The sequence below is a fragment of the Megalobrama amblycephala genome, linkage group LG6, assembly GCF_018812025.1.
Source record: "Megalobrama amblycephala isolate DHTTF-2021 linkage group LG6, ASM1881202v1, whole genome shotgun sequence".
In the NCBI taxonomy this organism is placed as follows: domain Eukaryota; kingdom Metazoa; phylum Chordata; class Actinopteri; order Cypriniformes; family Xenocyprididae; genus Megalobrama; species Megalobrama amblycephala.
The window spans coordinates 30367523-30385156 of NC_063049.1; the positions used below are offsets into that span (position 1 = coordinate 30367523).

The following is a 17634-nucleotide window of genomic DNA, read 5'->3' on the forward strand; positions in this document are numbered from 1 at the left end:
AAAGGTTTCTATTGTTAACCATCGTTCATCAGAATTTAAAATCAGTTCAAGGGGTTAAATGGGAGATGCTGGTAGACCAGCATGTAAAGAATTGTTATATTCACTAAAGTCTAGAGAGAAAGGTAGAACAAAGGCCTGAAATACACTACCGGTCAAAAGTTTGGGGTTTGGAAAAAATTTTGTAAATGAGAAATTTCTTATACTCATCAAGGTTGCATTTATTTGATCAAAAATCTAAATATAATTTAAAATGTAATTTATTCATGTGATGGCAAAACTGAATTTTCAGCAGCCATTCCTCCAGTCTTTAGTGTCACATGATCCTTTAGAAATCATTCTTGCATGCTGATTTGGAGCTCAAGATACATTTTGTATTATTATCAATGTTTACAATAGTTGTGCTGTTTAAAATTTTTGTGGAAACAATGATACATTTTTTTCTGGATTCTTTGATGAATAGAGAGTTCAAAAGAAAGCATTTGTTTCAAACAGAAATCTTTTGTAATATTATAAATGTCTTTACTGTCACTTTTGATCAATTTAATGTGTCTTTGTTAAAGCTGCTGTCCGCAACTTTTCCTCTTTGTCGCCATCTCTGTTTGAAACATGCGATTGCAGTCATATGCGGAACAGTTATCTGTACGTGCATTGTGCTTCGGCACAGCTCGTCAGCGCGGATGAATCTAATGCTTGCTGTCAGTCACCGCACCGGTGTGGATACTGAACTTAAGAATCACAGATTCTACGTCTTGAAAGTATGACAAATTTAAGAATTTTCACTGAAAAATATCATCTGAAAAATATCATCTGAACAAATAAGTAACATGTCTGCCACTTTTGTTTTGACCAACTGAGGAAAAAAGCATTAGGCCTACAATAAATCACGCTGCCAATGATTAAATCTAACGATCATTTAGCTCGGATCATGCCAAACCGTGCAAATTATTATTACTGTTATATTGTTCTCAAATTGTTATTGTTAACAACATAAGCATTGCGTGAGTGTGTATTTAGTGTGTATTAGTGTTACCTGTAGATTTCAATGTCTGTAGCCACTCCACAGTCCAAGTCTTTTGCTTTTTGACTACGGGTGAATCTCCAGTTGTCACTGATTATTGTCATTTGGATCTTTCTGGATTACAATCCGCCATCATAATGATAAGTTTAATTATTTCAGCTGCTGTGAGAACAGGCTATAAATGTGCCGCTACCGATAGCGTCCTCACGTGATTAAACCGATTAGCCTGAACTGCCTCCTTTGTTTATGGACGTGACGTAATGACCAGTGATGGGAATAACGGCGTTATAAATAAACGGCGTTACTAACGGTAACGAGTAATCAAAGTAATCAAACGAATTACTTTTTCTCCCATTACAATGCCGTTACCGTTACTGGCAAAAAAATGCCGCATTACTATAATTGAGCTCACTGAAGCGGTTTTCATCCGAGTAGGCTCTCTCTCAGCCACAGGACCTGCAAAGATTTTTCTCTGGTGTGTGCTGCGGTTAGTCATACACAAATATAATTTTAAACTGATAATAACGATGCTCTGTGTGTGTCTGTGAGCATGCGAGCTGAGCGCGAGATCAAACCAGAATACCCTTTATGACATGCTGGATCGAAAACATGTGAAAAAAGTTTTTCTAGTCGACTAGTCATTTAAGCCATCAGTTGACTAATCACATTTATATTAATTTAATTTCTTAAATACTGGAGAGAATAAACCTAATGATCGTAATATAGGCTATAGCACCCAAGCGCACGCATAAAGCTTGCTATAAAGAACCGGCAAAAGTAATAATTATGAATGTGACCAAAACAGCAAGGAGACATTTTAATTGTTTATTAATAAAGTAATGTTTTCTGAATCAGTGTCCGCTGTGAAGATGAAGCTGACATACTGACTCTCGTCATCTCCGCATACTGGACGTGCCTAGAGAGAGAATGCACATTTCATCTGGATTAGGCTACATAATCAGAGTAGCCTATTTCTTTTCGTTTTTAGACATTTCAAGCTTTCTATAGATATATTTCTCATGTCTGCGAGGCAAGCAGCCTATACGCTGAGTTTCGGTTCATTTAGCCTATAAGTCGCGTTCCAATTCACGCGCCAGTGATCGCGCCCACGCCTGCCATTATTATATTGTCTGCTATATTTGCTTCTTATTTATTAAATCCAGGCAATTGGTTGATGAAACAATGATTAAAATTAAGATACAATTTTTACAAAATGAAATTCACTTTAAAGAAAGGATTTCTACAAAACAAAATTAATGAAGTGTTTAAAATCCTGTCTGACCCACTCCATGTCTCCCTATCTTATGATGTATTCTGTCTCATGCTTTTCACTTTTCATAATCAAGTAAAGGAATTTAAAACATAACATAAGACTATTTAAACATAAATATGAAACTACATTTTCTTTAATGGCTACCAACAAGTATTGTACAGTGAAGAGAAATTTCATAAGCAAGAGCGGATCATGAGTCACGAGTCGGATCATGATTAATTTATTCTTATATTTAATATTAGTGACATTCAAGTTATTTGACTTTTTTTTTTTAAGTAACGCAATAGTTACTTTCCCTGGTAATTAGTTACTTTTATAATGATGTAACTCAGTTACTAACTCCGTTACTATTTGTGAGAAGTAACTAGTAACTATAACTAATTACTTTTTTAAAGTAACGTGCCCAACACTGGTAACGACGCACAGAGGAACTGCTGCATGCTCAAATTTCCCGCGGAAATCCGCCATGTCGCTCTTATTATAAAACATTATTACAAGCTTACTGTTGTGAATCGAGACAAGATAATTAGATAGTTTTGAACACTGGCTGGTTATGTACTTGTTCAAAAGTTGCGGACTGCAGCTTTAAATTAATTTCTTTCATTAAAAAAAAAAATCTTACTGACCAAGAACAGTAGTGCATATCCAATATTAACCGATACGGTTTTAAATCTAATATTCGCTGATAACCGATATTGTACTGCTATATTGTGCATCCCTGATTTTTAATAGTTTCTGCCTTCCCTTCATGGACTCCCACTGAGTCTTAACCAAGTGTAAACAAGCCTAAGGATATGGGAGAGTGGGCTACATTCATTGTATTTGCTTTTCTGCGACTAAGGGTCATATAGTAAGCAACAATAAACTTTTACATGCATGACTGTTATTATATAGCTCATGTCATTCATTTAAACATTCACAGAAGGTTGCATAATGCAAATCAAGTGCAATGTGAGTAAGGTATATTTTCATGAGAGAACAAGTCTTTGACAGGACTGCGAATGATGGCAGCAACAGTGGTCTAGCCCCCTGTTTGCAGGATGCCAGCTGGCTTAGTTCCCAGTGTGCTTTCTTTGCACAGATAAGAGAAAACAGGATTTCCAGTTGTGCTGCAACTGGTCTGGCTAAGATTCATCAGAGTGGAGGTGTTTCCCGCAGCTCTGTTGCCATGACTGTCGCCCCAGCAATAGATTAGCTGGAACTTGGAGTAAGCATCCTCATCAATCCTTGCCATGCATGGCCCCTTTATTGTCAGCTGGGCTCTGGAGGATTTGGCCCCCAGGAGAAATTTGGCTTTCCTTTTCAGCATCACTTCAATTATAGTGCTGTGCAGCTAACTGTTTCACTGAGCTCTAATCCTCCTAACACAGACAAAACAGTTTGAACCCATATTCCAATGATCGGAAAATTGCCTTACCTGGCACAGACCTCTCACAGCACCCTTTGATTTTAAAACGTAGTACATCTTAAATATAATTCATTAATCTAACTTTTATTTTAATACTAGTTAATTTATAGAAGCTGCACTGTATCTCAGTTGCCTTTCAGTGGTTACTTTTGAGAATGTTCAGAACTGAATTAAGAGTTACTGGTTTCTGAATTTGAAATTATGTAAAATTAATTAAAATTCAAAGAAACATTGTTCAAAAGTTTGGGATCAGTAAGAGTTTATTTCTTTGAAAGAAATTAATACTGTTAATGTCAGCATTGGTTGCAGATGAAACAAAATAAATAGCTGGATCTAATCACATGCAATGAAACTTTTAATGAAAAGCAAACTCAAAACAATACTTCTTAGGAACACAGAAATGGCAGAGAATGTGAACAGAACAACCATTACATAAAGACGAGATCACAATGAACAGAAGAATCACAAGGCTTAAATAGACAGACAAATCAATCAAAGAAATGAGAAACAGCTGAGACAGCTTCATCAATGTGTAACCAAGGAAACTAACTGAAACAGGGAAATTACTGAAAATTAAGACAGAACTAAAACATAATACAAAACTCACCCAAACAGAACACAAACTCAGAATACCTATAACAATTACACATTAATTAATCACATTAATTAATTGATCAAAAGTGACAGCAAAGTATAATGTTACAAAAGACCTATAATTTAAATAAATGGTGTTTCCTATCAGTCAATCACGTTCGACGTTACGTCAGAATTGAACTGACGAATGGGGATCTCACCCAATCACCTTTGAGTGTAAACAAAACAAGCCAATGGACACTGGCGAGAGATAATTGCATCGCGAAATGGGTGCATCAGGAAGCATGCAGCACTCAATTATTTAAAGGGCACCTATTATGCAAAATTCACTTTTACATGGTGTTTGACCATAAATGTGTGTTGGCAGTGTGTGAGCAAAACCACCCTAGAATGAGAAAAATCCACCCAGTGGTTTTTTTACAATCTCAATAATTCATAAGCACTGTCTCAGAACGCTCTCTTCTAAGATTGCTCTCACTGTGACGTAGAATTGCGCTAAGCCCCACCCACGTGGTTTGATTGACAATCTGGTTTTGGCATAGACCCCGCCCTCGGTGATCTGTCAACCATCCTCCATTGTTTCAACGACAGCCGGTAATGTCTCCTAAGAAACATAAGTGTTCTGTTGTGGGATGTAATAATGAACATAGTAGTTTTCACTTACTTCCGACATCAGAGCCACTGAAAGCGCAGTGGATGGATTTTATTTACGAAGGAAAGGCGCCACTCAAAATTCCAAAATACGTTTATGTTTGCGCGAATCATTTTTTGACTGACTGTTTTGAGAACGAGGGTCAATTCAAAGCAGGTCTTGCTTCAAAGTTAATCCTCAAGTGTGGATCGTTGCCTACTGTTCGCGATCCAACGTCACCTCCAGAAGAAGTAAGTGTATTTAATGTTTTTTGAGCAAATAGTAATTTCAGTCATGTCAGCCAATTCAATAACAAATGCGTCTAAAGTTGTTGTCGTCGTCGTCGTAGAATGTCTGTGTATATAATTTAAACCTTGTTTGTATAGTGTGTATCCACACGTATATATATATTTTTTTAAAGATATTGTATTAAAAACTGTGTATGTTTACTTGGCAAACGTTATCACAGTATTTGTGTTTGTATTTTTAAAAAATTGCGCGAACGTAATCACAGTGTGTGTGTGTGCGTGTTGCACATCCATAATTGCAAAGGGGACGTGATTAAAACTCTATAAGTACATAAATGTATCAAATAACCATTCAGAGACGTCCTGCTCCATTCTCAATTGTGTTTCTTTGACCTTCAACCGTCTGGAGGCCATTGAAGTCTACTATAAGGAGAATAATCCTGGAATGTTTTCATCAAAAACCTTAATTTCTTTTCGACTGAAGAAAGAAAGACATGAACATCTTGGATGACATGGGGGTGAGTAAACTATCAGGAAAAGTTTATTTGAAAGTGGACTAATCCTTTAAGCTTTCGCTTCGGAGATGAGTGTTTCTCACGATTCTGCTCTGCAATCACCGTTCGAGTGTGTACAACGAACCAGGAAGAAGCTTTCCAGAGAGGTGTGACAGCGTGTCAGCTGTGCGCCTCACCGCTAAAATAGCATTTTCCCTAAAAGAGTAAGTGGACGGTGAGTGTCTTTTTAAAGACGCCTCTCTGTCCATGCATTTCTGGATATGGTTTCTTGGTTTCCTGTTCTCATCTTACGGACACAATCGCTGTCTCACATGCCTTGGCATAAGCATGCTTAGACGGCGTTCGTGGGTGGTTCGTGTTCTCGCATGAGAACATTACAACGAGGGGCACGCTGGTCATGTCTCACCTTTCTTGTAAAGGCTTGAGCCCCTCTGCTGTTGACAAGTTGCCGCTTGTATGTAAAAGCACAGCTGTGTGTCTGCTTGACACTTTGGGAGACCTAGGATTACAGTGGTAGCTCTTCCACCGGGCAAAATCCCCGTGGACCTCCTGCTCCTCAGCGAGTCGTGTGCCGTCGAGCTGCCGGCTGACAGCGTGGGTTGTCACGGCAACACAGCTTGTCATTTGCCGCTCTGGTTGAGGATCAGATGTCAATAGCTGCATCGTAGAGAGGGTTATTATGCTCTGGAGATAAAGTGTTTGCTCATGCTGAATCAGATTCAAAGTTGACCACAGTGGGGTGGTCAGGGGGTTTGTGGGGATTCCGCAAGTTGAGTGGAACGCTATGCCTTCTGGGTCAGGTCCCTGTTCTCCACCTCACTTCCCCACCGCGGGTACATCTGTAGTTCCATTAGTGCCACGTGCATAGTGTCTGGGGGCTGGCTAGCACTCCATAGCCCGGCTCGCTGGCTCACTCGGACGATCTGACTAGGCTATGAGATTCAGTTCGCCCGGCATCCCCCCAGGTTCAGCGGTGTCCACTACACCTCAGTGGCGGACAAAGATGCCCCTGTCCTGTGTGTGGGGATCGCAGTCATACTGGCGAAGGACACGATAGAGACAGTCCCTCCAGCTGACATGAGATCATGGTTTTACAGCCCTTACTACATCGTACCCAAGAAAGGTTCTGCTAACGCAGAAACGCATTTTCTAATGCATTCAACCCCAAGATTGGTTTGCTGCAGTGGCACATCAGTTGCCTCGAGTTGTTAGCAGTACAGTCTGGTACTAGCATGTGCTGATCAGGACAGACAACACTGCGGCTGTTGTGTACATCAACCGTCAGGGTGGTCTACGCTCCTGTTGCATGTCGCAACTTACCCGCCATCTCCTCCTCGGAAGTCAGAAGCATCTGAGGTCACTTTGCGCCATTCACATTCTGGGCAAGCTCAATTGTGTAGCCAATGGGAGCCATGCCATGGGAGCCATGCTCCCATAAGAATGGAGACTCCACCCCCAGGTAGTCCAGCTGATTTGGAGATGCACAGGTAGACCAGTTTGCCTCTCCAGACACGTCCCACTGCCAGTTGTTTTACTCCCTGACCAAGGGGACCCTCAGCATGGATGCACTGGCACACAGCTGGCCCCGGGGCCTGCGCAAGTGCCAAGGAGCAGGTCTTGTTAGTTGCACTGTACTGTACTGGCCCAACTGGACCTGGTTTCCAGAACTGATGCTCAGTGAAGGCTGTCTCCCTCCACCCTGAAAGTGTATATTGCCGCTATTGCCCCACATCACGATTCAGTAGGTGGTAATTCTGTAGGAAAGCATGCTCTGATTATCAGGTTCCCGAGGGGTGCGAGGAGGCTGAGTCCTCCCTACCCTCACCTTGTACCCTCTAGGGACCTTTCCTTGGTCTTGTCAGCCCTGTGGTGAGCGCCATTTGAGTTGCTGCAGTCAGTGAAGCTTAAGTTCCTGTCTTTCAAGACAGTGCTCCTGACTGCGCTCGCTTCTTTCAAGAGGGTAGGGGACCTGCAGGCATTTTCGGTCAACAAATTGTGCCTAGAATTCCAGCCGGCCAACTTTTACGTAATCCTGTGAACACCGTCCTAGATATATGCCCAGGGTTCCCACCACCTCCTTCAGGGATCAGGTGGTAAACCTGCAAGCGCTGCCCCTGGAGGAGGCAGACCCAGCCCTTGCTCTGCTCTGTCCCATTCGCGCTTTGCACTTCAGTACCTCGGACCAGCTCTTTGTCTGTTATGGAGGTCAGCAGAAGGGAAAGGCTGTCTCCAAGCAGAGGTTGGCCCACTGGATAGTGGATACCATAGTCTTGGCATATCAGGCTCCCTTGGGGTGAGAACTCACTCCACTCGCAGTGTTGCCTCCTCCTGGGCATTGGCACATGGTGCCTCACTGGCAGACATTTGTAGAACTGCTGGCTGGGTGACACTTTACACATTTGTGAGATTTTATAGTCTCTGTGTAGAGCCTGTGTCCTCCCTTGTACTCACCACAAGTAGCCCCTGTGCTAGACTAGGTGCCCATGTGTTGTGATTTCCCTACGGGTGATCCCACATTTGTATTCCTACACGGTACGGCTTCCCTGATGGCCAGCCCATGTCTTTTCCTTGGTAGAGCCAACTCTGCCGTCTCTGCTGGTATTGACTCCACCCTAGCAAGGCTGGATTTACCACAGAGATCTACCACAACTTTCATATGTAGTACTACCCTAATGGTCAGTCCAACTGTATAAACTCCACATGTTACCTCTGTACGGGCAGGATGTGGCCTCTGTAGCATTCCTTTCTGCTTGGATTAGGCATGCTTTCCCAGTGTTATCCAATAGTCTCACTGTGTGGGGTAAGAAGGAACAGCAGTGATAGACTTTCTCCACGTAAAGCCCTGTCCTTTGTTCCACTCCAGCAGGTGCGGGGGGTCAGGCAAATCACTTTCGCCAATGTCCATTGGCTTGTTGAGTTTACACTCGAAGGTGATTGGGCTAGATCCCAATTCAGATCCCCGTTCTTTTTAAACTATCTATTCATCAAAGAATCCTGAAAAAATATTAAACAGAACAACTGTTTTCAACATTGATAATAAAAAATGTTTCTTGAGCACCAAATCAGCATATTAGAATGATTTCTTAAGTATCATGTGACACTGATGACGGGAGTAATGGCTGCTGAAAATTCAGCTTTGCCATTACAGGAATAAATTATATTTTAAAATATATTCAAATAGAACACGTTTATTTTTTAAAAATATAATATAATATAAAATATACAGTAATAATATTTCACAAAATTACTGTTTTTACTGTAATATTTTATTAAATAAATGCAGCTTTGGTGAGCATAAGAGACTTCTTTCAAAAACATAATAAAATCTAACAGAGCTTTTGAACAGTTGTGTATTCAGTAAGTGTAATTTTGAACAGGACAATTTAAGAGTCACACCTGTTAGTAATTGTCAGTGTTTGACTGTGTGAATGAAATGTCAATGGTTGACTATTGGAATATAGCTTAGTTTGACTTTCAGGACCTTTACCATACTTCCTATAATTTCACCTTGTCTTTGTAGGCACATGTGTCTGTGGAGAGTGCACCTGCTATGATGTAGATCCCTCAGGAGACTGGGGTGACATCCATGGAGAGACCTGCGAGTGTGACGAGAGAAGTTGCCATGCCATGTATGACAGATACTCGGATGATTTCTGTTCAGGTAAAGCACTAGTTGAAACATTTCTGTCAAACTTCTCATTCTTATTATCACATTTGTGTTGTATATATTCAATTTGTATCTTACATGTCACTCTGGCAGTGTGTTTCTCAAGAATATAAATGTTGAAATGGTCAGTTTTGGCTTCATCAAACCCCCTCAAAAGGAAATGGTTCACATTCCAAAATCCAGCAGTGAAAATACTGACATTGCTGAAAAAGAGGACAGGGTGGAACTGTTCGATATCCACTCACTCCACCTATATGTGATCTTGCATAAACACAGGCCACGTGGATTATCCTGAGCTGAAGAACAACAGATGCAGTTCAGAAACATTTCAACATCTGTTTCTAATGCTGAGGAATAACGCTGCCGCCATATGCAAGGCTCGCTTCAACCTTATGTTTGCATCAGATTACCGTATTTACAATTCATTTTTACATTCATGGTCAGCCAGACCTGTGAGCTGTGCCCTTTAACTTCACATCCATAAACCGACACACATATACACCACCAATGTATAATCTTTGCCTGTATCTAGGTCAGCTCAAGGCAGAGCTTCAGTCGATCGTTCATCCATTAGAGGACTCTAAATCCTGCTATGTGTCTGTTTGAAGGTCACGGCCAGTGTAACTGTGGCAGGTGCGACTGCAAAGAAGGTTGGGCTGGAAAGAAATGCGATCATCCTCTCTCCTGTTCGCTGTCTGTGGAAGCCAGTCAGAAGAAGTGTCGGGGAACCTCCAGCCTGCCCTGCTTTGGCAGAGGTAATTAAGTCTAGTGTCTATTCATCTGTGCCAAAGTGGGTTCCGTCAGCAGTGTTTCACAGATCCGAGGTGTTACATTTGTTGGTTGCATGGTAGGCCAGAGGACTCTTAAAGGTGAAGTGTGTAATTTTCGACTCTCCCGATTAGTCGCTCTGACATGGCATGATGCAAAGCTTGAGTGGAAAGATCAATGCTATAATTAGCAATACTGTCATTTAGCATGCCAATCTTAATAGATTGTTTTGATTGAAACACGTTGTTACATAAATAATGTTTGGCTGTATGCATCATTCTTTGAGCCTGTAGTTAAATTCGAAACAGTGTTTAAGCAATGATTACAATATAAGAGACCAAACATGTCTCTGTGGCAGTTTACTGTTAAACCCAGAAACAACACAAATACTCAAAACAGATGCAGGATGATGTCTGAATACACAAGACAAACAATGGATTTTGATAGTGCTGTGTGAGTCATTGATTTTTACTTCTTTGAATGAATTATTTGTGTGATTTATTACATTTCAGAACATTTGCTATGGTAAACCACACTTAGTAGCTATTTGTACTTGACCTGACTCTTAAAATGACTTTTGTTAGTGTAGCCTAATGTCCTGTAGTATATTGTTACGTTACCTGACAAAGCATTTTTTATATACTTTCTACTAAATGCCATAGTTACAGTAATTGGCACTGCAATAAAACTGGTAATTTGGCATTAGCCAGTGGCTAGTAGTGTATAGCCACCACTTAAATAAACAAAAAATAAAAACAAAACGATAGAAAGATTCTAGCTCTGGAGGCCATATTAATTTGATATGGTTTTATAGTAATAACATGAATTGTACTAAAGTGGCATTTTGTGGGCAGGCATCTTACAATTCTAACACTTTTAATATATTTTTAAAACAAATTGCCATAATCATCTGAATTACAGTCTGATATGAATATGTGGTTACAATGTTACTTTTTGTAATGGGTATTGTGAACTTATAGTTTTCTTCAGATAGAAGTGCTGGTCTGTGCATACTGTCTCTACATGAGTCTTTTTAGAAATAAAAAATAAGTCAGAGTAGATGAATCAGAACTAGTGTGATTGTTCTGAAACAATGCTATTTCCATAGTTCCCTGCTGCATAAGAAAGTGAAGAGCGATAATAATAGTCCTGTTTCACTGAGTGAGGTGATAATTTAACTTTAATGGAGCCTGTGTTCTGTGCTCTTGTTTTAAAAGACTTCCACCCCCATGCTCTTTTATACTCTAGCGACATAGGGCAGATAATATAACTTGTCTCATTTTAAAATGTAATAGCTGGGTTGAAAAAGATGTTGCCTACACATCCACCAGCTGTTTGTTTTATAGTGCAACAGTAAATACTGAATGCTAGTCTTGTTTTAGACAATGTCAATAATGATTACATACAGCATACCTAAGAAATACAAACGTGTAAATGCAAGCTGGAAGAATTTGATACATAGTAGCTTTTGTGTTTCATCCCTCAAGGCTTTAGCTCGGCATGTTCCCTCTGTAGCACCTGAAATAACACTGAATCTGGCAGCAAGTCTTGTAGTGAAACTTAGAAACAAATCTTTTAGTGAACCAGAGGCATTGTATTAGTTTTTTTCTTTCTTTCTTTTTCTCAGTACCATGTGTATAAAAAGCTAAATCCGCATAGGGATTTCTAGCTTGGATCTTGGCACTGTGAAAACCATTTGTTCTGGTCTTTAGAGAAACATGGAGAGTAGGATGTGAGTTCTGTCTCTCTAGTAAAAAAGTAATTATTAAATTGTAACAAAGTCACTAGAATTTATTAATTAGCTTTAATTCCTTCAGCTATACCTTTAAAGCATCTAAAATCTGCTTCAAACAAATGGTGGGTTAAATTGTGCCCAAGCACAATAATTAATTTGCTAGAAATAAAAAAGTAAAAATGTAAGATTTCCTGGAAGGAAGCCAGTTTATGTATTTAATTTATTGTGGCACTAACTGAAGTGGTTGCACAGAGAGACGCACAGACTCAGGTAGGCTAATTTACATATGCTTATTTTCTCTCTCTCTCTCTCTCTCTCTTTCAACTGTTTTAATAACTGTATCAAAGGTATTATTCTGCTATCAAGGCTCAAGCCTCTGTTACTAGTTCTGAAATGACGTTTTGGAATTAGCAACGGAGGCTTGGGATGAGATGCGTGAGAAATTAGTCCCACAAACAAGAGTGTTTTAAGGTTGGTGAGTGGAGTGGTGACGATGCTGTATCCTTGAATGAATCTTCTGTAAAAGTTTGCGAAGCCCAGGAAGCTCTTTTACAGTGGTGGGAGTGGGCCAGTCCTTGATGGTGGTGACCTTCCTCTCGTCCATGCGGACGCCACTGTGATCGATGTTATACCCCAAAAACTGCACAGAGGGCTGATGGAATGTACATTTTTCAGCTTTCAGGAACAGATTGTAGTTCCTCAGGCGTTGGAGGACCTCCGCAACATGACGGCGATGTTCGGCCTGGCTCCGGGAGTAGATCAAGATGTCGACAATGTAGACTAATACAAACTTGTGGAGAAACTCCCGGAGCACCTCGTGCATAAAGTCCTGGAATACGGAGGGGGCGTTGACAAGTCCATACGGCATGACACAATACTCATAGTGGCCAGTACGGGTCACAAAAGCTGTCTTCCATTCGTCCCCCTCACGTATCCGGATGAGGTTGTATGCGCTGCGGAGGTCCAACTTGGTGAACACAGTGGCGCCGCGTAGATGTTCCAGCGCAGACGGGATGAGAGGAAGTGGGTAACGGAACGTTACTGTAATCTTGTTCAGAGCTCTGTAGTCTATGCAGGGCCGCAAGCCTCCGTCCTTCTTGGCAACAAAGAAAAAGCAGGAAGCAGCAGGGGAAGTAGACGGGCGTATGTAGCCTTGCGACAGAGCCTCGTTGATGTATTCCTCCATGGCCTTCTCCTCTGGGATGGAAAGTAAGTATATCTTTCTTCTGGGCACTGGCTCACCGGGGATGAGATCAATGGCACAGTCCTATGGCCGATGGGTAGGCAGCTTGGAGGCCTTCTTCGGACAGAAGACATCACTGAAGTGGGAGTAACATGCAGGGATGTCCGTATAGCGATTCTCGAGTGGGCCTTCCACTTCCATAACACAGACTTGGATTTCTTTGGAACTTGGAAGACTAGGAACAGGAAACTTCGGAAAACAGTCATTGAAACATCGGTTACCCCACTTCAGGATTTCTCTTGTCCGCCAGGAGATGATGGGATTGTGCTGCTCTAGCCATGGGTGCCCTAGAATCACGTCAGATGTTGAGTCCTCCAGAACCAGCAGATGAATTTCCTCTTGATGAAGAATGCCAACTTGGAGTTGAAGAGGTCCCACAATGTAACGTACTTGACGGAGGGGTTTTCCCGTTGCCGAGTGGATTTGATATATCTTCGGCATGGCTGTTGTTTTGAGTTTGAGCTGGCGACAGAGGGCTCCGGAGATGAAGTTTCCAGCTGACCCAGAGTTGAGGAGAGCATTAACTGGAAGACAAAAATCAGCACCAGTAAGGTTTACAACAATAGTGAGTGGTTTCATCTTATTCAACGTAGGCATGATGACACTCACCATAGGTCGCACTGGACGAGTGGGGCATTCAGAGATGTAATGCCCAGGGCGGCCACAATACAAACATAAATTCTGGGTCAGCCTCCTCTGTCGCTCAGCAGACGAAAAAGACGTGACTTTTCGATTTGCATGGGTTCGTTGGCTGGTTCTGGGTGACTGACGGATTCAGGCTGGCGGAGGATGGATGGAAACAACCACTGGTCCTGGTGCTCTTCGAGACACAGCTGCATATGAGTGGCGAATCTGATGGAAAGTTGGATAAACTTCTCGAGCCCGATGGTATCCTCATTTGCAGCGAGATGCAACCGCACACGGGGATCCAGTCCTTAACGATAAGTGGTAATGAGGGCTTGTTCGTTCCAACCACTTGCTGCAGCTAGGGTTCTGAACTGGAGAGCATAATCAGACACAGACATTAAACCTTGTTTGAGTTTACATAATCTCTCACCAATAGATGAATCCCAGGCTGGTTTTCCAAAAACTTCCTTGAAATGGGCAGTGAAGCTTGACAAGGACTGCACAACAGGATTATCTTGTGGCCAGAGTGGTTCAGCCCAGCTAAGCGCTTTTCCATCAAGTTGAGAGATTATGAAGGCAACTTTTGATTTGTCATCGGGATATAAGTGCAGTTGCATCTCCAGGACCAGCGAGCACTGCAGAAGAAATCCGTTGCAGTCCTCCGCCGAGCCAGAGAAGGGCGCCGGTTTGGCCACTGGCAATCGCAAGCGGTGAAGGAGATGCAGCGGGGAGTGCGGAAGTGGTCACTGGTGGTGTTGGCGTGGAAGGGCTGGTGAGAGTGCGGCGAACGGATCCGGAGTGCTCATCGTGGCTGTTCAGACGGTGTTGGTCCGGTCTTCTGTTACGTACAGAAGGGGACTGAGACACAGGTATAACGTTAATGATGTTTTATTGAACAACCAGATTCAGACAGCAGAATGCAGGTAAGTGAATGCAGGTAAAGTTCGTGGCAGATGATATTCTTGTGACTGATACTTGTCTTGTTTTCCCATGGATCGTGGATGGCAGGCAGACGTGGAGCAGACGAGACACAGAGACACTCACAGCAGACGAGGAGAACACTAGGGATCTTGGAGAACGCTGGAGACATGTAAGTAATTGTTAGAGGAGTCCTTGAGGTAAGCATAGCAGGTAGGTATGCGTTAACGAGACCGGACAGTGACAGAATGCCTGTGAGTGTCTTTTGTAGTGCAGCTGATGAGGGAGGTGAAGAGTGTCAGGTGTGCGTGGTTAGTATTCTGGTGAGGGAGTGCGTCGTGATTGGGTGAGAGTAGAGCCTGGCGTGTCTGTGACAACTTCCAGGTGGGAGTGGGGTCTATTTTCAGCCCGGGATTTTAATGCCCAAGACCAAAATGTGCACTCATATAAAAACATTGACGTAAAACAAAACACACTCTTTCTGTCTGGGTATGAAGAAAGCAGGGGAGAAGTCATGTGGCTCTCCTTACTGCGTGTGTAATATATTTATATACACCATATAATAATATTTATAACCTCTACGAAGAGCTGTGTATGCACAAGCGACAGGATTTCGGGTGTACGAGCACTGCTTGCACACCATCTTCACTTCTCTTAGAACTGCCTGTGATTTGCTGCTTTTCATTTGTTTCTCATTGAAAATTCGAGTGAAAATTCGAGTGTGAAACTGCCTTATGTCGAATTGGTACTGCCAGCCCAATTTATGAGCGGCCCACCAGGAATTCTCTTGATTCTTCCTATGGCCACTCCAAATCTGGTCCTGCACCAGCCAAGCGACTGCCATTGAGATGAATCTGAGTGCTAACAAATAGCTCTCTCCACGTATTATAGATCTCTTTGAGTGAATCCATTGGAACTTAAAGAGTTTCCTGAATACAGTTTGAATGGAACCCTGTGGCTTTACAGTTTAGCATCAATAATCCATAGATTCACTGTCCCGCCATACTGTGAGCCTGTGCTATGTGACGTGGCCAGAAAATGATGATTTATACGTCTGTTTACATAGAATTTCACCCATGATTGGAGCTATAGGTCTGCTTGCTGCATCCATTATCCTGACAGCAGGTAATTATCCAGGTTTCCTCCGTTCTGAATTTCACTCCCACAATTAAGAAGGACTGTCATCCTAGCTGAATCAATCCAACATTTACACAGTGCCACGGAGAAGCCCCATATGAGGGATTCCCATGCCACATGGCAGTTTGCTTGAGATTCATGAAGCCTCCGACTGAAAATGGATATCTTGATGTTTTAAATCAGGCTGTGTGCTTGCCTCATTCTTTTTACTTAAGTGCCAATTTGCCCTAGTTAAGAATGATGGTCATCACTGCCAGCAACTTGTAGCAAATGGACGGAGAAAGCTGGATTCAGTAGAAGAGCTTGTAAATGGTTTTGAGCCAGAGAGCCAGTTGAGGTGGTGAAAAGTGAAAATCTGGAAGATTTCACATTCTGTTAAGCCTGGAATATCCACCAGGAAACACCTGTTCTGAGAGTGTTTCTGCCGTGGCTGGAAAACCAATTTCAACTGTAGATAAGCTGATTCTTTCAGTTCTGTTGTATATGATATTTACATCTAACATTTGGCATTTAAATGATATCTGAAAGATATTTACTGTATGGTTGTATATCCCACCATTTGAGAAGCAACAAATGAGTGATTACACATTTTTTTTTTTTTTTTTTGATGCACGGAAGTTACTAAGTGTTGGTTTTTACACTATTCATTAGCTCACTAATGCACTCTATAGATTACTGTGCGAAGCCCGTATACAAAGAATGCATCTTGATTAAACATGCACAGCAGCAATCATTCAACACTCCCAGCCGTCTTACAGGAGAGGGAAAAGAGGCCTAATTTGCCACGCAGATGTTGACTGATATCCAATGTGTTGTAGGAACTGCTTGGCGTGATGAGCGATCTTTTAAAGCAAATCAGCAGAATTAGGGCTGATTGCAATCACTTCCTCTGAGTTTAATAATGGTGGCCTTCTCTGGTGCACAAGGACCAAGTGGTGTTCTGCATTGAGAGGGAATGTACTTTCTGAATGTGTCCAATTAGTGTGGATATGCATATGTATATTTATATGTATATGTATGCTGCTGAATTGTGGGTTGAACTTTCAAGTCAAATAAAAAATAAATGAATAGAAATATATGCAAATGTACAAATATACCTTATGCAATAGAAATGACATTTTCAAAACAAATTTGCTATATAAGTGAATTATAGTTATTGGTTTATGAATGTGTTGCATGCACAGTGCTGTGTTATTGTGGTGGTCTTTATGGCTGCTAGTGGGCAGCACCTGAAAAGTGAACTCGAGATGCCTTTAAATGTCACATCTTAACACAACTCATACTGTCCTCCCTGACCTTTCATTTCCTGTGCTGATTGAAAGGCTTCCAAATGCTATGTTTCAAAATTGTCTGACAGAAGCGAAATATTGCAAAAGAAAAAGTGGTAAAGCTAGTACTTCTCCCCAGATTGCTCTATATTCAGCACCAGCAAATGATGAGAAGTGGTGCATTAGGAACATAAAATATTAATGCCTCTTAAAATGTGGAAAGCTGTAGTGAGTACGTCGGATCATAGAGTATTTTATATTATGAACGAAAATACCGGTAGTTCCAAATGAAGCCAATGAAAACGAAGGATCTGGTATGCATATTTATATATGCAGTGTTTTGTTGTTGTTGTTGTTGTTGTTGTTGTTGTTGTTGTTGTTGTTGTTGTTGTTGTTGTTGTTGTTGTTGTTGTTGATGTTGTTGTTGTTGTTTCTGAGTGAATCAGTTTTTTTGAAAGAATCAGTTGAATAAATTTGTCAAATTATTATATTATATTATATTATATTATATTATATTATATTATATTATATTATATTATATTCTTACTGCAGTGTACAGTTAAGGACTTTCATTTTATATTCAT

At 41.4% G+C, this 17634-nt stretch overlaps 1 protein-coding gene across 1 annotated transcript in view; it reads left to right on the top strand.

Annotated features, from left to right (window-relative positions):
- Positions 1-17634, top strand: part of itgbl1 (integrin, beta-like 1) — a 59903-nt gene that overhangs the window by 22592 nt on the left and 19677 nt on the right. The window contains exons 6-7 of the mRNA XM_048193864.1: positions 9208-9348; positions 9963-10109. Of these exons, the coding sequence (XP_048049821.1) occupies positions 9208-9348; positions 9963-10109 (288 nt within the window). The remainder of the gene's footprint in view (positions 1-9207; positions 9349-9962; positions 10110-17634) is intronic.